General features: G+C 49.8%; 1 protein-coding gene across 5 annotated transcripts in view; it reads right to left on the bottom strand.

Annotated features, from left to right (window-relative positions):
- Positions 1–840: 840 nt before the first annotated feature.
- The window catches only part of Rftn1 (raftlin lipid raft linker 1), a 196,641-nt gene continuing 176,942 nt past the window's right edge, over positions 841–20,539 (bottom strand). For all 5 annotated transcript variants that reach the window (XR_015628840.1, XR_015628841.1, XM_087567211.1 and 2 more), the window contains 3 exon segments: positions 11,018–11,121; positions 8,698–8,779; positions 841–2,170 (listed from right to left, as the gene is read on the bottom strand). Coding sequence is in view for 3 of the 5 variants with exons in the window: in XM_087567211.1 (XP_087423337.1) it covers positions 1,844–2,170; positions 8,698–8,779; positions 11,018–11,121 (513 nt within the window). In the remaining 2 variants the exon portion in view is untranslated.

Here is a 20,539-nt window from a genome sequence, read left to right as displayed (position 1 = left end):
AAGCAGCGAGGCCCCTGAAGACGGTCCAGTATCATTTGTTAGCCTGACACTGGACAACATCCTGAATTTTAAAAACACTCCTCCAGTTCCTCCATAGCAAATAAAACATAAATGTTACTTATTACAACACGTAGCCAAAGCTGATCGGCCAACCGTCTGCCACCCCAGCTCCAGGGACCTGACTTCCTTCTCTGACCTCAGCAGGCTTCAGGCAGGAAACTGGTGTAACGGACATATATGCAGGCAAAACACCCAGACACAGAAAATTAAAACTTAAAAAGATATGGCCACACATGGCTTTGCGGTTCTGCCCTCTTCACAGGTTTGCAGGTCTTGTTTTTAACAAACTTGGAGATGAGAAAAATTTTCCTTATTAGATAACTTACGTGAAACTTTTAGAAACCACGTGTTGGAATTAACCTGTTCCCTCTCACTCACTTGGATGACATCTGATTTCACTTTCCACTTCTTTTTACCAAAGTTTGAAATCCTGCTGTGTTTAGGTAGCTTTGCTGTTTGTCCTGGTCTACCACACTGGTAGGAGGTAGAAAATGTAATTGTCACCAGGGTGAGGGGTTGAGCCCTCCATGTCCAAGGCCTCTGCCGGACACGGCAAATACTCACTTCTTTCTTTCTTTCTTTCTCTCTTTCTCCTCACCTCACCTCTCTCTCTCTCTCTCTCTCTCTCTCTCTCTCTCTCTCTCTCTCTCTCTCTCTCTCTCTCTCTCTCTCTTTCTTTTCCAGAGCTGAGGACCGAACCCAGGGCCTTGCGCTTGCTAGGCAAGCGCTCTACCACTGAGCTAAATCCCAACCCCCAAATACTCACTTCTTACCACGCACTAAACTCAGGTCATTTTATTGCTTTAAATAACTAAACAAGAAAGAGACAGGGCTGTTTCCATTGAGACAACTGGTGTTCTCTCTCCACGGTTTGCCAGATGCTTCTACTTAAAGCCTTAACAACACTTTATGGACAGTTTAAACATGTGACAGGCACGGCGTACAACTCAGTCAATGACACGTCAACAGAAATAGCACACGAGGGCACCCAGTTACCAACTGCTCAAAAATGACAACATATTCGTACATGTGTTGAAGACAAAATTTAAAAACATTTTTTTTGGCATTAACATTAACACAGAATACTTTCTTGAACAAGAGCCGGGCCGTAGGGAATTACCTGTTTGCTTCCAGATCGCCAGTATTTATAACTATCTTTTTCTTCTTCTTTTTTTTTTTTTTCTGGAGCTGGGGACCGAACCCAGGGCCTTGCGCTTGCTAGGCAAGTGCTCTACCACTGAGCCAAATCCCCAACCCCTATTTATAACTATCTTAAGACAGGCAGGAGACTTCCTCTCCAACATCTCTGCCTTCCACATCAGCAGGGTCTCCAGAGTTCAGGTGGAGAGGCCAGCCGGCAGGCTGCGGGGTTAAAGTCACTAAGTTCTTGCCCAGAGCAGCAGCACGTAGGAGTGAGCAGAAAAACCTTGGTTTGTAGCGAAGGATGTCCCAGAAGTTGACCCAGATGTGCTCTGGCGCCCTGTGGGGCAGCACAGGCACTGTGGCCCATACCTTCCCTTGTGGAAGGGGCGGGACCGGAGCCAGGCCTCCAGCCCTGAGGTCTAGGAGGAACGGCCCAACCTTGCCCTCTAATATAAGTGGGTCATTAAGACAGCTTTCCAGTGGATGTGCAGAAAACACCACCTTCGGAGACCCGCCCTCACAGGGCCATTGGGCTAACAATGGGAGGTCAAGCCAAACGGTAACAACACAGAACAAACCAGCTGCTAGCAAGCTTCCCAAGGTTTGCAATCACAATGCAGGCCTGGCACAAACTACTGACTCAATTTGCTTCTGTTGGAGCGGGGCCTGGAACCAGCTCAGCCTCTGCTCTGGGATTCGAGTGCCTAAGGGTCACCGAGTCCCTGTTGTGGCCAGCGGGGCCGTTCTGCACGGCGGCTGAGCCCGGCCTTTGCTCCCTGACCTCAGAGGCTCTGCCCCACTGCTGTGCCCCCAGCACACAGTTTCCCACATCTCCAGCCCTGGAGAACTGGTCGTCTAGATTCTTCTCGTTCTCTTCCGCTTGCTGCTTGTCTCCGGCGCTGGGTTTCCCTTTGGATTTCCTTGTCTGCCTGCTGTGGATGTCGTTCCGGGAGAACCGCCACTGGAACTAGAAGGCACAGAGAGTGGAGACGGGTACAGATCTCAGAAGCCGATTCTTCTGCTTCACATCACCAACCCGGTTCCCAGATTCCTGGGGCACCACCAAGCTAAATCTAATCCAACCCATTCTCTCCCACCCTTGGTACTTGCTCGACACCTTCCATGTGTGTTCTAGATTTGGGGAGCTGTGGAAGGAGGAGGAGAAGGTCTCCTGGCAACCTGCAAACCTACAACTGGTGTGGCTGGTTCATAACAGACCATTTTGTTTTAAGATTGTTGAAAGCTAGCCCAGCTCACAGTCACCCGGAGACCGACCGGAACGCAGCTCACCCCAGCTTCTCCCTCTGCTCCTCCCTACTAGGGTACCTTCTCTGAAGGCCTCCGCCACCCAAATCCATCCTTGAGCCTGCTTTGCAGACATTACTACAACTAAGCATTCGCTTGTGTGAAAAGAAATCAACAGAGGCTGGGAGTTTTGAGGCCATATACCTGTGAGAGGATTTGATCTTAAGGTAGTTCTGATGAGCGGGGCGGGGGTGGGGCTGCTGAGAGAATCCGGCGTGAACACTCAGTGGCCAGATTTCTCTGCCTCCTTTGTGATCATGAGACATAATGGGACTTTCGCTTCTAAGTTCTCACTAGTCTCCGTCTTCCATTTCAGTTGCACCGGGGTAATTATGGCAAACATACACTTACGTATTCGAGGAAAAAAGCTAGGAGAAACATGAATGTCACCCTGTGCTCAGGAGGCCTGGGTGTCCTACTTTTCTACAGTTGTGATGAGACAATGTAACTAAATCAACTTAAAAGAAAAAGCATTTATTTCGAGTTTAATTTGGGGGCTCATAGCTTCAAAGGGTTAGAGTCCATGACCACTATGGTGGGGTATATTGCAGAAGGCAGGCATGGCACTAGAGCAATAGCTGAGACTTACATCTGATCTATAAGCACGAGACAGAGAGAGCTAGTTGGGAATGGGAGGGGCTTTTTAAACCTCAAAGCCCATCCCAGTGGCACACTTCCTCCAACCAGGCCACACCTCCCGATCCTCACCAGAAGAGTTCCACCAGCTGAGGAACAAGGAAACAAAGCCACGGCCTTTTGATTGTGGACTGCCCTGCAGGGGCAGGGACAGAATATCAATGTTCCCAGCACACTCAGGGGAAAGCCTAAGAATGCAGCTGCACCATCAGCGAGAAACATGGCAGGCACCTCCTAAAAGATTGAGTGCTTTGGGAGGGCGGAACAAAAACACGCTATACAAACTACTTTCAAAGCCTGCCTGGTCTTGTCAGAGCGTTCTACCCCAAAAAAATAGTGGCCTCAATTCTTAAAGAAGTCAGAGAGCAAAACAAACACCAACAACAACGACCTCTCCCATGGATTTGTGAGACGTTGGTTAAGTTAGCCTGTATTTTATCCTTGGAGCAGTCAGCTTTTGGGGGAGGTCAGGAAGCTGTGCCTTTGCTGAAAGAATGGCAAGACTGCCTCAAGTAAGAGGTGGCCTGTAGCTACCCCAAAGCACCCCAAGGCTGCTGAGTCCATATCCTGGCCCTGGGATAGAATGGCTGTCCCCAAGGAAACCCTTATCTCTGTGAAGTCCCTCTTATAGCCCCATACACTGTAGCTGGCATTGAGTAATGCCTCCTGTGGGCACACAGTGTCCTATCAAGGACAGTTCTGCCAGCCTTGAGAGGACCACTTTCCACCATGGGCTCAGTATCTGCCCTTGCTAACACACCAGGAAATGTCCAGCTCTCTTGCCACAGAGTGTCCTCTAGGCCACCTTTTGTTGACCTGGAAAAGATTAAGAGCTCTAGGGGTGTGAGGTGGGCACAGAAGCTGCTCTCCTCCAGCACTTTCTCCAGGAGAGTTTGGCCTGTCACCATGGGCTACGTAAGACCCATTTCAGCCACCTTCTACCCTTCTGGGTCATCACAGAGGGACCTGCCCAGGCAAACACAGGCCTTTAGGACTATACTATTTCTGTGTTCTCATATGGATTTGAGGTGACCTTGGGACTTCTGTTGCTGCTGCCTGGATCTCCCAGCAATCACAGAGCCAGATCCCCAGGGAGGTGTGGCTCAGGCCTTCCCACTTTCTCTTTGGCAGGGTAGTCTGGGCCTGGGTATGGGACAGTGGTCCACATTCAGAGTTTCCAAGGCACACTGCCTAAGAATATGAGAACCTACTATGTCTCATGTCTGACAGGAGCTCACGACTCCCTCATTTCCCCAGGTAAGCCCCCCCCAAAAGCATTATTAGTGTTATTTTATACATAGTACAGAGAAGTTCAGAGATATTGGATAACTTGTCCCAAGTCACACAGTTAGGAAACTCCAGGGCTTGAGTTTGACCTGATTTCTTCAGAACTACTTTCCCAGCCTTCCTTTCTGAGCAAAAACAAATAAACAAAACAAAATACAAACAAAACAATCTTTTTTCTAGGGGATAAGGGCACCTTTGGAATGGCTCACCTCTGAGCATAAGCACTTCGGGCATTCAGAGGTCAGAATGAAGTGGTCAGGTCACGGGGGCCCTTATACCTAAGGCACCAACTAATGAAGTCCAGACTTAGTGGCAGTGAATGATACTTTGGTTTGGCTTATCAAAAACAAAGAGCTTCCTGTTTTGTAGGCTCCCTGACATCACATACGATAAAGCATTAATTATGAGAGAGTGTGAGTGGAGGATCACAGGTGAGTCCAGAAAGGGGCCAGACTACTCAGTTGAGACCCAGGCCCTTGGGGAGCAACGTCATCACGGAAGTCTCTGGAAAACCCAGCTACAGGCCCTGGTTCCAGAGGAAGCAGCTCAGTGGGCAAGCAGGATGGGAACTGACTCGACTCTCAAGTCCGACTGCGGCTGCTGGTGGTTCTCAGGCCGTCCACAGGAAAGGGTTTCCTCAGCCTCTCCCGCTCTGCACTCTGAGGCAGGCCTCCTGTAGGAATGGGGCAGTTGCCCCATGTGATAAACAGTACCAGCTTCAGATCCCGAGCCTCCAAAAGAGGACAGAAACTGGGAAGAGGCCAGGAGCACAGCCTGCCTCAGGTCTGGAACACAACCTCAGGGCTCTCCCAACTGAAGAGAGCAGTTCTGCAGCTGGAGGAGTGGCAGGGAGTCTGTACGGTCAAGTACCATGACTGTCAGGACAACGGAACCAGGGCTCTTCTCAGCTGCCACACAGTGGCACTGAGACTGCTTAATCCGGCTTCACCTACCGAACTCAGAATTAGGTGTGGGGGCTGGGCCTGTAAGGCAGCTACCGGAGAGGTGAAAGCAGGAAGTCACAAGCTAAGGTCTTCTGGGCTAGAGTGAGCTTAGATCCAACTTGGGCACCCTATTTAGGCCTGTCTCAAAAAAAATTATGCATGTGCATGTGTTTATATATGTGTGTATGTATATATGTGTTTATATATGTATACATATATAAGCACACAGACAGACAGACAGACAGACACACACACACACAGCTGGGGATGTAGCTCACTCTAACAACAGTTGCCTAGCACCCACAAGACCTTAGGTTTTGTAGTTCCAAAAGGAAAAGGACAAATGGGCGAGAACCCGTAGGGAAGGAAGGAAGGAAGGAAGGAAGGAAGGAAGGAAGGAAGGAAGGAAAGAAGGGCAGAGAGCCTTCACCTTACAGTTAGGTTGTAGAGCAGGGGCTGGTGGGTCTAATGAGTGCCTTTCAGAAGCTTGTACGCGCTTGCTTCAGGAAGCTGAGCTGGGAGCAGAGGACGGCTCTGCAGGTTTGGTTCCCAGCACCCTTGTCAGGATGCTCACCATTACCAGAGTCCAGCTCCAGGGCCATCTGATACATCTGGTCTCCATGGCCACTGCACGCACATGCACAAACCCACACTCTCACAGACACACACTCATATGTGGTTAAAAATAAAATCTTATGAAGGAAGGAGGAAGGGAGGAAGGAAGAAGGAAGGAGCAGGAGGAAGGAGGGAGGAGGAGGAGAAAGGAGGGAGGAAGAAGGAGGGAGGAAGGAGAAGGAAGGAACACTCCTCTAGCACAGTCGACTAGAATGATTGACAGGACACACTAGGTCACATCTGTCAATCCTGCAGTCCCGTCCTTTAAATTCCAGTGCTAGCACACTGTGTTCAGGGCTGAGAGGTCTGATTAATCAGTCAGCGACTCAGCAGGTATCTCCTGAGCATCACCTAAAACCCAGGTACCTCACAAACAAAAATCAGGGGCTGACAGGGTCATGACAGGACACAGACCCAGGAGGTGGCAGCAGAGGTGGGAAGGGTGGGGATGGACGAAGAGAGTGGGATACGGAATGCACACAACTCTTTCTGGAAGCTTCCTTTCCTGGCAGGGGGTGGAGGGAGGGCTGCCTCCCGGAAAACAAGAAACTGCTGAGCACCACATTGACGCAGGACACTGAAGAAGAGAGAGCAGTCTGTCCGCATCAGCCTAGCCAGTGAGGGTTGGCTCGCCCACTAAGAAAACATGGCTTCTGTCCTTTCCTGAGGAAAGCCAGTTCGACTTTCGTGTCCTCTCTGTGGAATGCCAAGGTCTTCGTGTGAAAACCAAGGAGCCCCACAGAGACAGCTGGCAAGGGGGTCTAGAGCCGTTTCCACCAAAGGGCGAAAGCCCAATCTCTCCGTGTCTGTTAGCAGACCTTCAGTGTTGCTCTCTGTGGCTGGTGGCGTCCTGAGAGCACGTGACTGAGCACTATCTGATATCAGTCCACGGCCATCCATCTTCCAGGTGGTGGCTGACTGCTCCTGGTGGTTAATGATGACTGGCAGCTGCCTTCTGGTCCACCTCTGGTGTCACCTGTCACATTCCTATCCCAGAGCCTAGAGAGTGGCCTTCCTTTGCACTCCAGCCCATCTGGCTTCTTGTCCTCACCAAACTGGCATTCCTCCAATAAATGGGCAACCCACAGTGTTTGTTGGCTGACAGGGAGCTACTGCAATCTGTTCACTGGCTGGATGTTCCTACTGGGACTCGTGAGCAGAGAGTAGGGTATATGGGGGAGGTGCCAACTGTGCAGAGCTTCCGCCAAAGTGTGGGTAGGGCGGTCAAGGTGGACTACGGTAGATCCAGGTGACACCTAACTGGGCTTTGGTAGACTCCATCGACATGCTGGTCTCTTCCTGAAAAGCTAGTGTACACCTACAACAGGCTACTCCATGTATTTTGCTCTAATAGAATAAGAAACTAAAGGAGGCTGGAGAGAGAGAGAGAGAGAGAGAGAGAGAGAGAGAGAGAGAGAGAGAGAGAAACAGAGACACAGAGAGAGACAGAGAGACACAGAAAGACACAGAGAGAGAGAGAGAGAGAGAGAGAGAGAGGAGGGAAGAAGGGAGGGAGGGAGGGAAGGAGATGGCTCAGCATTAGGTGCTCTTTCAGAGGACACAGGTTCAATTCCAGCACCCACACCAAGCAGCTCACAAACACCCGTAACTGATTCATGGACTCTAACACCCTTTTCTGGCCTCCACAGGCACTGGCACACAAGTATGCATGCAGGCATACCCATGTACACATAAAATAAAAATCAATATTGAACATCATAGGAAAGTCAACTTGAAAGAAGGGAAGGTCTAGCTTGGCTCAGAGGGTTTGGTCTGTAGTCTGTTGATCCCGTTGCCTTTGGACCTGAGGTGAGACAGCACATGACCGTAGGGAGTGGGCGATAGACAGTGTTCACCCATGGTGACCCAGAAACCAAAAGAGAAATGGCACAAGTTCCAATATCCCCTTCAAGAGCACACCCCTTCCCCACGGCCTAGGCTCTTTTCCACTCTGCCTGCCATGTAAATCTTTAAGTTTATACTATATAGACAAGAAGAAGTCCTCCAAGGAGGAGAGAGACCTGGCGACGCACTCCAGCCCAGGCCTGCATGGGGATGACTACTACCACAGGCTATGCTGGCCTCAGTCTCCATCACTGTCAGACAAAGACCTTTGGCTCAGGTTCCAGCAAGAAGAAGCAGGGAGTGCCTCTGCTAAGATTAGCAAACGGCTGGTTTATGCTATAAGGCAGGGCCCTCACACAGATAGCAGAGGCTGGCCTCAAACTCATCTTCCTGCAATGAGTGCAGGATTACAGACTTACACTAATACACCAGGCCAGGGTCTGCAAACCCCAATGTCCCGAGAGGTCGAATAGCCAGGCCTGACCTCCAGCCAAATTCCGTGAGCTCAGGAAGGGCATTGACCATGATCTCAGCCCTTCTCAGGCCTCTGTCAAACTGCGGCTGACTTTGTGGAATCCCGAGTTTAGCCTTGTGGGATTCTCTAGCACACACTGATGAGGAGAAACGCATCTGCCATCTGCTCGGTGGTCAGGCCAGCAGGGAGCCTGAGGACCAGTTTCCAGCTCCTTAACAGCCCATCCTAGCATCCCTACTATGACCCGTGTGGACCCAGGTCTTCATTGAGCCCACAGAGCGTTTGGTTTGGAAATTGGAGAGGCCCAGCTGGCACAGACCCCACTGAAGCCAAGGTGTGCAGACATAAACCCAGGGAGGAAGAGAAAAGAGCTCTCATGTCTCTTACCTTGGACTCCCTCTTCTTGGTTTTCTGAGGTAGACATGGTCTCTGGAGAAACACAATCTGCTTGGTGCACACGTTCCCTTCCCTACAACACAGGAGCCCAGGATGAGCATCCGCACCCCACCCCCACCCCAAACACACCAACATCCTCTCCCCATGCCTGGTGGGAGAGTGGAAGTCAGAGTTCCCACCCTTAAGCCACAGGCTATTTTAGATGCCAACTAATTCTGCCTGGCTTTTCCTACTTCTTTGCTAAAAGCTCCCTGCCCTTCATAGGCAGTGGCAGCTGGTGCCTTGGTTAAATGAGGATACAGCAGCAGATTAGGGAGTCCCCAAAAGACCAGAGTTGCCTTCCAATTCTGTCTTCGGTAGTTAAGGTATGCTGCTCGGGAGAAAAAGACAGGTCATGTGTGACATAAAGTGGGTGCAGGGAGAGCTAATAAATATGTAGGCTACTGTGCCACTCCCACAGACATTGGGGTCATGCTAGCAGCAAGATGGACATGGGAAGAGAAATAGATTGCTCCTATGCTGTGTGTCAGAGAAGGCAGGACCCCATGCTGTGCCTTGGACAGAAATACTGAAAGTGACAGCGGTTCTCTCCACCTCTACCCTTTTGTTCACCTTAACTATTTTTGTAAACATCTCCAACTGCCTTCAGACCAGAGATCAAGCAAGAGAGAGCTAACGTTTGCCTAGCACGGGAGCTTTGCCAGAGGCTGGGTCTCCACCCTCTGGCTGGCATCCTGCAACCGCTCGGACAAATCAGAAGCAGATGCTCAGCCTAGAGTTCACTAGGGGAGGATTCAGATGGACTAGCCATTCCCAGTAGCCTTGCCCATTCACCGATGTTAAGATGGTTAGGAAGAGGGAAAGGGGATAAGTGTGCATCTCTAAGGCGGCTCTGTGTACCCCTGGGGTTCACATCCCTCAGCGCTCTGGGTCTTCCTGTCCAAAACTCATTCCCACCATGGTTGAGTCCTCTGGAAAGTAACAAGGGAACACTCGGATAGGCTGCGGGGCTTAACCAGGATGACATAGGTATCAAATGACAGAACGGGTATTTTCTGCTCCACTATCAGCCTCTGCCTGGAGAAGTCTTGGTCTTCAATAAGAACACAGTGGTTCACAGTGGCCAAACCCGAACGTTGCCATAGACAGTGTGGAATCATGGTGAGGACACAGGAGGCCCAGAGGAGCCAGAAGAGGGGTCAAGGAAGGCCACGGGCTATCATGGCTATCATGGCTATTATCTCACAGTCAGTCAGCCCGGGCTACCTGCTATAGCCTACAGTGTGGATGTGCCGTGAGTTCATTAAAGGCAGAACCTTCAGGGCCACTGGGTAGAGAGATGAGAGAAAGGTATTGCTGTAGGTCAACAGAGAGGCAGCAAGCTGCAGGGCAGGAGCCCCACTCTGCAGCCTGATGTCTCAGGCTCTGTTTCGGCTACAGCCTGCCAACTGGGCCTCAGGTCCATGGCAGACTTTTTTGAACCTCCCTTTTCATCCATGAAACGGGAATTGCAGCTATGTTTACAACCCCAAGGGAAGTCGGGAGGACTCAAAATACAGATGGGAGGTCTTTTAGTGTTGGTATGACAGGGCTCCAGGGACAATGGGCAGGCGTCCATGAACCCGAACTTGTGAGGAGTACCTCAAGTTAGGCCTGAGATTCTGCCCCGCGGGGACATTCGTTCATCAGCATCATGATCTTGGCCACATCCCTTACTATCCCAGAACACGCTTCCCTTGGCTAAAAAGTGTATTTAAAATAGTAACATCAATAAGTCAGCTGGTATGGTGGTTTGTGCTTAGCAGGCATGAAGCTAAGGCTGGAGGAGTGTAAGTTCAAGGCCAGCCTGGGATAGGGTAAGGCTCTATCTCAAAGGCAAAAATCTGCCTCATTGGTCTTAGTCCCAGTAACTCAGTCTCTCTGTGTCTCTGTCTCTGTCTCTCTCTCTCTCTCTCCCCTTCTCTGTCTTTCTCTCTGTCTCTGTCTGTCTCTCTGTCCCCCCTCCCTCCCTCTCTAAACTGAGGATCTATATACACAGTGCCACCAAGTCCAGAACCCAGAGTAGACATCAAACTGCCTTTACATCTGTGGGTGCACTGTCCTGCCAGTCCAGGTGGATAATTTCAGTCCTCCAGGGCAACCCCTTCAATGTGAGGAGGGGGAAAGAAGGGTGTAAGTGGACCCCTGGATGTGGAAGCCCCAGCCAGAGAGGTGCACTGCCAGCCCGCAGGCCTGCTGCAGGGCTAAAGAGATTTTCCTCTTATGTCAAGCCATGACAGTAGTCATCAAGGTCGCCCCACATGCTTGTTACCTGTTAGTCTTGAGTATGGGCGTTGGCAGCACACAGGTGAGCTGCCACCCATAGGCTGCCAGCGAGTTCAGCAGGGGCATGTAGTCGGTCTGCACCTCTGTACCCTGGGGAGAAAGACCACCGTTAGCACTGCTGTCACCTAAGGTCACCTCTTCAACACTGGAATCAATCCTCCCATTGATCCAACCAAGCAAAGCAGAGAGTCAGAGTCTCCCGACCACATCAGCTGCAGACTGGAGAACGTGGGGTCTGTCTCTTCCTGGGCCAACATGGGCTGTGCAGTCAGTAAGAAATGAAAGCCCACAGAGGAATTCATTCAATTGTTTTATTCTTGTCTGGACAGAGAATCTCCCGTGAGTGTCACTGAAGAAATACAATGACCTTTCTCCAAGACCCATTCCTAGCACACATTAGCAGAGATGCTCTGGTGTCCTGGGGGACTGGGGAGTTAAGTACACTTGAGGAAGGATGGAGTCCTTTGCATCCGGGGAGAGCAGTTACACACAGAGCAGCCTTTCTGGGTTCTCAGCCCTGCCGCTCAGGAGTGAATGCATGTTGCTTGTGCTTTATTTCTAATTAGGGCCAGAGGACAAACATTTTTACAATTTAGAGGTACAGCCCTCTGCCATAGGGAGATTCACTTAACATAAGGCCGAGGCAATAAGAATCATTACAGAGACATCTTGACCTCATAGGCATTGCCCCCAACTCTAGGATCCTCACCAATGAAAACGAGGTCCCCAGCCCTGCTCTGGGTATACGCTGGGCTCCACATCTCTATTAACTGGCTTAGGAAGATGACAGATCTTTATGAGATTCCTTCAACCTTGGTACTGTGAACAAAAACCCCTGCAAGGAAGCTGTGTCTACAGAACTGACTGTCTGATTAGAATTTCAGTTCATCAGAGATTGGAATGTTGCCCATCTAAGGGCTAGTCACCTTACCTTAGGCTAGTTCTAGTCCTTGGGAACAGCCATTGCTTGCCCGCCTATGTATGTATCTGAACTAACACCTTGTGTAAAAAACGGGAATCTATTGCCACCATTAACTTAGCAGCCCACTAGCTTCCACCAAACCAAAAGCTAAGGATGTCATCAGATAGCATCTTGGGCCTATGGAAAGGCTCTCCTGTTTGCTGTACCACCTCTCCCATGTACCCACTAATATATTCTAAACTAGCCTTGATTCTTGACTTCGTTCTGTAAAACTGTAAGTTCCATGGAACTACCTGTATGTCAGCACCTGGAATTTTGGGTTAACCTAAATCTGTATTTCAAGGCTGTAGCCACTCAAAATGGCCCCCAGAATAAACTATTTCGTATCTTTGAAGACGAGAGCTTTGGTTTTGCACCGAAGGGACCCTCGTAGATCATTTCCCTTGTTATCTGGGAGCCGTGCACAGAAAGTGAATTGCGTGCAAGCAAAGTAGACACTGGGCTGCTGAGGGGTTCACTAAGCTGAGTGTCAGCAAGGAACGAGGCCCTGGGCAAAGCAGGCTTCCTGGCCAGGTACACGCAGCAAGGTGGGCTTCACTTGGAGACGATGCGGAGAGCAGAGCATGACGAGGCCACCTGTAGGGTAGGCTAGGGAGTTATGCTGGTGGATCTGGATGCTTCGAACTGGAGAGCTGGGAGAGAGGCTGAGGAAACAAGCTACCTTTTCCAATTGCTTTGAAGGTTTCCAGAACTGGGCACCAATACCATCTGGGCTACCAAGTCACCTGAATCCCTGGTAATTAATCCATCTGTCTGTGGTTTTCTAAACTGTGAAGGCCAGACCCATGCTGTGGTTCCACATCAGGCAACTGTGGTACAGACCTCGGTTGGGAACTTGGGGGAAAATGTAGGTTTGAAGACCTAGTCTCACTGATCTAGGACTTCCCGAAACACACCAGAATCTACAGAGAGACACTATCGCAGTCTCTGTGCCACTGAGCAAGAGACTGCCACCCGGATAAACTGTTTCCTTCTGAAGAAGAAAAGGTGTCTATAATTTTAGAGCTAAAATCCTCGAGCTATCGTTTTCAATGTTACCGTTCTAATTACTCATGTGAAAAGAAAGGTAGACATCCTTTCCAAGGATCTGCCGTGTCTGTGAGAAATGCCATGGCGGGTCAAGGCAGGAGGAAAGGCCATGGAAGAATGGAAAATGAAAAAAGGCAGGTGGAGAGGCAAGGGACCACAAAGAAACAACTTGATCAATTTACAGGTTGGGTCACCAGGAGGGTCTTTGCAGTACAGCTCAAAGCCACAATCATGCCAGCCATGGCTTATCAGGTAGCCAGCCTGACCCTCATTTCTGTCCCTCAAGACATATGGGCACGTTCCTTCCAGACTAGCATAAGCTTCCACTGTAGCTGAATGTCCTGTGGCTTCTGTAGCTAACCCCACCCCCAGCACTGCACTCCCAGCTTAAAAGACAGGAGGGGGAAAAAAAAGAAAAAAAAAACAATTTAAATCCACATACTCGAGCTTTGCAAGGTTCTGATTACTTGGGCCTATCAGGGATAACCTTCCCACTTTATCAAGCACGGTGACAAGCCTACCACAATCAGACAGTAGCTATAGCAACCGTGTCAAGCTTTGGCGCCTTCACAAAGCCCTGAGTGGCAAAATGCAGTCTTTTCATTGGTGGCTGTGGCCGGGGCCAGGTTTTTCTCTGCAGGAGCCCAGAACTGCGAGACAATGACCAACCCCTGCTGCCTCTGACCCGCCGGCTCCGACAGGCCGCACCAGGGCCACCTCTATTTCGCTCTGTCTTATTTCACTTTGTCACTATCTTGAAGAGAAAAACAGCGGGAGTCCTCCCAAACATGCCCTCCCTTCGCCCCTGCAAGGGTAGGAAATGTCAGCTGTGGGGTGCTGAATCACAAGGACCAAAAGGAATGGGGGGGGGGAGGGGGGAACGCACTGTAAATCTATGGAGCTGCGGACATTCAAGCCTGAGTGCTAATTTCTGGGCTGTCAATCAGAGTTGATGAATAAGATACAGCGGGAGGGGGAGCTGCACTTGCCACATTCTCTCTCCCGCCCGCCCGCCCGGGCCTTTAGGGCTGGTTTCTGTTTAATTCATGTTAAATATGGTTTTCCCTAAGCATCCACGGATGTCACTTTGCATATCTCCGATACAGCGAGATGGCCTTGCTAAAGTCAGGTGAGCCCCGCCCCGTCAGCCGGAGACACTTTTAACTGCATTAGCTGGGAAGGTGCTGGAAGCAGATCCTGAAGGAAGGTTGCTTTCATCTGCTTTTGGGTGACACTCCTAGGAAGGAGAGGAAAGCACCATCCGCTCTCAAAAGCCATCCTGCTCGTGAAATGAAAAGATGTCTCTTTCTGTGAGTCAGAACAAAAAACTTTAATTAACTCTCCTCTCTCCCTTGTTGGATACCTAATCTCCCGTCACACCTGGAGTGTTAGAAAAAATAAAAGCGTAACATGTCGTGTGGGTTTTTTTTCCCAACTTGTATAAAAGGAATTCATTTGTATTAATGGCCTTCCCCCACTTTGATCCCTGTTAGTTTCTCCAGTGTTTGAGAACAGACTGAAGAAAGAGACACCCAACACAAACTGACCCTCCGCCGCCGCCGCCGACTGTGACGGCAGAACGTACAGCTTGCGAAGGAGGACATACACTTGACCTTTGATCATCTCTAAAGACCCTCTCTACAGGGAAAGGATGGGAGACCCACATACTAGTCCAGTAAGAAAGTTTATAACCTGACATCAACGTGATCTTGTTTTAAATTTTTGTCTGCAATTTCTATTAATTAAATCAAGAGTCAGACTTCGTTTTATTACAGCTTTATAAGAGTGTGGGTCTTGTAACGAGCCTAGAAGAAATAGAAATATTCTAAGGAGACACATTTATTTCTCAATCTTAAAGGAACCCCTCCCCCTACTACCCTAAACCAGGGCCATAAAACAGATCCAGGGCTTTAAGAAACCTACCTGCCACTACCCCACCCCCACGCCATCCCACCCCCTGCAGGGAAATCTGGCAATCCCCATCCCACAGCCTGGAGCCCAGAGGAAGCAACTGACTTATCCCTGTCCCTGCAGTTTTCAAAAGCAGTTTGATACTAGCCCCCTACCCTGTGTCTTCTCAGCTATTATGAAACTGATCCTCAAGCCTGCAGGAAGTGGTCTCCTGTACCCTCGGGTACAGAACATGAGCCACAGGGTTTGGGGCACCAACCTCACTGACCACTAAACCTCTGTTCTTGCTGTTTTGATGTCGGAGGGTCTAGTCTTCATTCCCTGCTCTAATGCCTTTCTTACATTTCATGCTGGACCAGCAAGAGCTTCTCAGTGGGTCCAGACAGATGGACCCTTTCTTGACCAGGCATCTGTCTCCATTCTCATCTCCCATTCTCATTTCTCCTTAGCCTTTCAGGGGCCACCACACCTTCCAAGGTCACTGAACTGGTTGCTTGTGTGTGCCAACTTGACACAAGCTGGAGTTATCACAGAGAAAGGAGCCTCCCTAGAGGAAATGCCTCCATGAGACCCAGCTGTAAGGCATTTTCTCAACTAGTGATCAAGGGTGGGAGGGCCCAGCCCATTGTGGGTGGAGCCATCCCAGGGCTGGTAGTCTTGGGTTCTATAAGAGAGCAAGCTGAGCAAGTCAGGGGGAAGCAAGCCAGTAAGTAACATCCCTCCATGGCCTCTGCATCAGCTCCTGATCTGTATGAGTTCCAGTCCTGGTGATGAACAGCAATGTGGAAGTTTAAGCTGAATAAACCCTTTCCTCCCCAACTTGCTTCTTGGTCATGATGTTTGTGCAGGAATAGAAACCCTGACTCAGACATTCACTATGACCCAGGGACCTCAACCAATGGTTTCTAACAACAGCCCTGCTGAGTGGAGGAGTTTGGTGTTAACTCTTTATTGGCAGCAAGGGTACCTCACTCACCTTTGTCATAGCCTCCAAGCCAACCTCCTATACGCAAGAGGGCGATCTTTGCCATTTCTGGAGCCCACAAACAACACTGGCCATAGGTAAGGGCCACACAGACACCCACTGGTGCCCTGGGGCTTCAACTTTGTTCCAGACCCCAGACCCCAGTGGTTCTCCTGGATAGTTTCCTCCAGGAAGCTTTTAGGGAATTTGGTTCTGGCAACACTTCCAAATTTACAGACACTTCATGTAGGAAACTAGCCCCAGCCGGTTTAGACCTCTATCTTCGAGCTCCAGTTGGATATCTGGCCTCAATATTCTCATGAGAATCAAAATCAGTGTTCTAGATTTGGTGTGTTAGAGCCCGCCGCCTTGCCAGAGCTTGACAAAGCCCCTACAATGAAATGGGAATGAATGGGTCAGAAGCTCTCACATTCAAGCCCTTCCATCTCTGCTCTGGTCCTTCCTTTGCTTCTTAATTTCCATGTATCTGGTTTTATTAGCTCCAGCTTCTATGAGCCTCCCCCCACCCCTTCAAGCTTTTCTCCTGCTCTGCCTCTACACGCACCTCTTCTTGCTACCTTTGTCTCCAGGACCTCCTCACCTCACCCTCTTCCTCTCTTTGGATCCCTTAAATTTGCCTTCTCTACGCCCCAGGGACAAATGGCCGACCTATTGATCTCTTCTTTGGCTCAAAGGCCCGGTTGAGATTAGAAGCTCCCCTCTCCTGGGAACCCTAAGTCCTGCCCAGAACCTAAAGGCAGTTCTGGTTCCTATGGTTGCTGGTGGTCATTAACTATCATCGTGTGCCACACTGAAGTCTTATCTCCTATGGTGCCGGATGGGAGCCACTAGGGTAAAAGCAAGGGTGTCAGGAGCAGAGGGCCCCTAAGTACAGGTGACTCTGGCAAACTTCCCTGTTCAAGAGCAGCTGTCAGGTCATGGGGTTTGGCCCACCCATTGCAGACTTAAGCATGTTTGTCTGGGAATGTCTTCCAAACCTGTCCCGGGCCAGGCTGGCCTCCCAACAAGGAAAGGGAGACCAAAGCAAGGTAATGTGGCTTTTAAGAGCAGCTAACGGATAAGCTGTGTTCAATGCAGGCTACTGACAGGTATCTCACAATACAGAGATGATGTAATGAAATCAGTTATGGGATGCCATGTAGAGGCCTTTACGTCCAGAAGTTTCCCAAGCAATAATCCCAAGGTAAGAGTTCTTGACAGGGCCTCCTTGGTTGATGCCTGGGATACAGTAAATTACTTACTCTGATCTACTGTTTTACATCTGCTCCATATACTCACGCAAAGCCCAAAGCGCCGACTGATAGATGACGTCACATACAGTACAGACTGTCTTGTGTTTTCTATAAGGGTTACCTGGAAATCTATGAAGGATCCTAGTTTAACAGTATGTGCATAGGTAATGCTAATTTGTAGGTAGCTGTGGTTTGCCCTGGAGTTATCTGTATTTTGATGCTCATTCCGCTGCCCCAAGGACGGCTGCTTAGTCATGTACTCAGGACTCGGGTGACTTCACCAGAACCTTCTCCCGATTGAATTTGTAAAATACAGGTGAGGACCGGTACAGGATAGAACGAAACCTGTCATTGGATGAGAAGGAAGAATGGGCGGGAGAAAAGCTTGAGGGAAGAGGAGGAGGGAGAAGGGGATAGGTGAGCAGTGCGGGACAACATGGAGGCTGACGTTAGGAGTCCACGCTGTACCTTTACAGGTTGTTATGAATGTTCTTAAGGGATGGATGTGTACCGGGCTTGTATGTTTAGGTGGCCAATTATATCTTATCAACTGGATCAAAGGTTATTGTGTGGTGTGTTCTTTCATGTGGCGATTTAAGTGTAAGAGTGTGCGCAGTGGCTAGGGACGCTGAGCTGCCACAGAACTGGGATGTGTGCTTCTGGCAAGGTATCTACCAGATATCTTGGGGCACTGCGGTGACAGATCTAGTGGGGGACAAAAGTCAGCCTTTATTTTTTTATAATTTTAAAACAACACTTTGGATTCAGCTTTTTTCTTCTGTTAAGATGGTATTACATAGCACTGTCTTCTAAGCCAAACAAGCCCGCCCGTGGCTGTTTATAAATAAGATCGTGGTGTCTAAGTATGTTGAGTATGGGTACTCCTAAAAGGAAGGAACAAAGAAGGGATCCAGACCCTTAGCCCAGGGTAAACATGACTGCTCATATTTAATCTATTAGGCGTGGAGAGCCATGGGCACCCACTTTATCCATGCTCACACTCAACACTCGCGACAGACAATCATGTGTTTGTTACCACATTGTTAAAGCTATTCTGGAGAGAGCAAACACCGTGTGACTTCATCACCATCTTGGTTAACGTAACCACGTGGCATGCACCAAAACAGAGGTATCCATGAAATGTCCCACTTCTACGAAGTCCTAGGAGAATCACCATACTCCTTCCTATATTGGACTAAGGAAGTAACGCCAGTCTTCCAGGGAGTGATTGTTTTATTTGGTGTGTCTTGTTTTGTTTAATGTTGACACAGTTTTCCCATCATCTATTTACTGGCTTCTAAGGAAGTCTTAGGACATTTTCCTGGCCACCTGCCTCCAACACAGGCCTACTTTGGGGCTAACAAACACTTTCAGATTTACAGTGATCAAAGCTGTTTACTCCCTGTACCAAGGACAAAACTGCCTCAACTGCTTTCTTAGGGAAGCTCTCAGTAAGGATTGTAACATTCTTAATGGTCCCGCTCTCACTTTGTGTGAGTTACAGATGCTACCCCACAAGCATAGCACACTTCAAGGATGCACGCTGTCTCACTGTCTGTTCTAACCAACCCTTAATAGACTGACCTTCCTCTGAGGCACTTTAACTATTGTCCCTTAGAGTGCTCTACTCCCCCAAATCCCTAACAGCAGTTAGGGTGTTCTCTGATATGGGATATGGGGAGCCAGACAGATTCCCTGACAGGCAGGCAGACAGGGAGAGGGCAGAGCAAGCACACTCAAGATGGCAAACAAGCAGGATGGCTTCTTCTTCACCTGAGACAGAAGCCTGACAGCCCAGAAGAAGGGCCTGGCAGGCTTCTCTCCAGCAAGTAGGGCCCCTGCTGACAGACTAGCCCTGATGAGCTCAAGGTCAATCAGGATGCCACAGCTGTAGGCCAACCAGACATCCTGTCCTTGTTCAGACTGACAGGACCCTAAATAAGACTAAAACACAGTGGGGAGTGGGCGAGAGAGAGAGAGAGAGAGAGAGAGAGAGAGAGAGAGAGAGAGAGAGAGAGAGAGGGAGGGGCAGGATTTTCTCGGCTCCCAGATTCTCTGTTTCATACATGGGCTTTCTTCCTGGTCTCCTGGGTGTGCCTTTACTTCTCTTAAATTGTTGACCAAGTATTCTAGACCCTACTTGTTGGTGCTCGGTCTAAGCTCCACCCCCACAGCTACCTGGGAGCAGCCAGGTATGCTCCGCCCCATGGTCACCTAGTAACGGCCAGCTGTGTCTGACTATATAAGGGGCTGCTTACCCCTCCCCCTCTCATTATCTCTTACTCCCTTCTTACTCTTTGTCCTTCTCTATTTTGCCCCTTTCCCCATCCTCCCTTCCACATGCCCATGGCTGGCCGCCTTTCCTCTCTTCTACTCTTCTCTCATTAAACCTCTCCATGTGGAACCATGTTGCCTGGGTGTGTTCTGTCTGAGCACGGGCTGAGATTCAAAACCCTAACACTACTCCCAATCTGGATGACTGTGGTAGTTTGGATGAAATTGGCCCCACAGGATCATATGGAGTGGCACTATTAGGAGGTGTGGCCTTCTTGGAAAAAGTGTGTCCCAGTCTCTTCCTGCTGCCTTCAGATCAAGACGCAGAGCTCTAGGTCCTCCAGCTCCCTGTCTGTCTGCACACTGCCATGCTTCCCACGGTGACAGTAGCAGACGAAACCTCTGAACCTGTAAGCCAGCCTCAGTTAAATGTTGTCCCTGTAAGAGTCGCCTTGGCCATGCTGTCTCTTCACAGCAGAAGAAAGACCTAAGGCAATGGCCATACCTTCTGGCTTTCACTTGGTCTGTAAAGATTCTGGGGGACCCTTGAAATGGTGGGTACCTCTCAGCTCCTTCCAACTCCCCACATCTGAGTCTCAGTCTCTTCTGCTTCTCAACATGCTCTATGCAAATGCTTAACAGTCCCTCCCTATTCAAATCTAACTCTGCCACCACCTTGGGCTCCTGAAGTCTGTCAGTCCGATGCACCCCCCCCCCCCCCCCCCCGCTCTGTATCTTCCTTGACACCGACGTCCTTTGCCTAGCTAATGTGCCCTCCACCTCTTGACTCTTCTTGCTACTTGGGGCTCAGAACTCAAACAACGATGGCTTCTTTGCATCAATTAACCTCTCTGCCCCACTGGCTTTCAGAAAGCCTTCAAGAAATTTCATGTCAGCTTAATGCCCTTCAGGACCAACTGGATTCTTTGGCTGCCGTGGTACTCCGAAACTGAAGAGGGCCCGACATCAGGACAGCTGCCAGCGGAGGGGCTGGGGCCTGCTCCAGGAGCAAGGCTGCTGCTTCCACATCAGTTTAGATGTAGATTTAGAGGCCAGATAGAGAATTCAACAACAACCTTCCTCCTCTTCTTCCTC

This window comes from Rattus norvegicus, chromosome 9 (assembly GCF_021556685.1).
Source record: "Rattus norvegicus strain SHRSP/BbbUtx chromosome 9, alternate assembly SHRSP_T2T, whole genome shotgun sequence".
NCBI lineage: Eukaryota > Metazoa > Chordata > Mammalia > Rodentia > Muridae > Rattus > Rattus norvegicus.
Note: the sequence above shows the minus strand (reverse complement) of the source record. Positions and strands in the feature narration are given on the sequence as shown.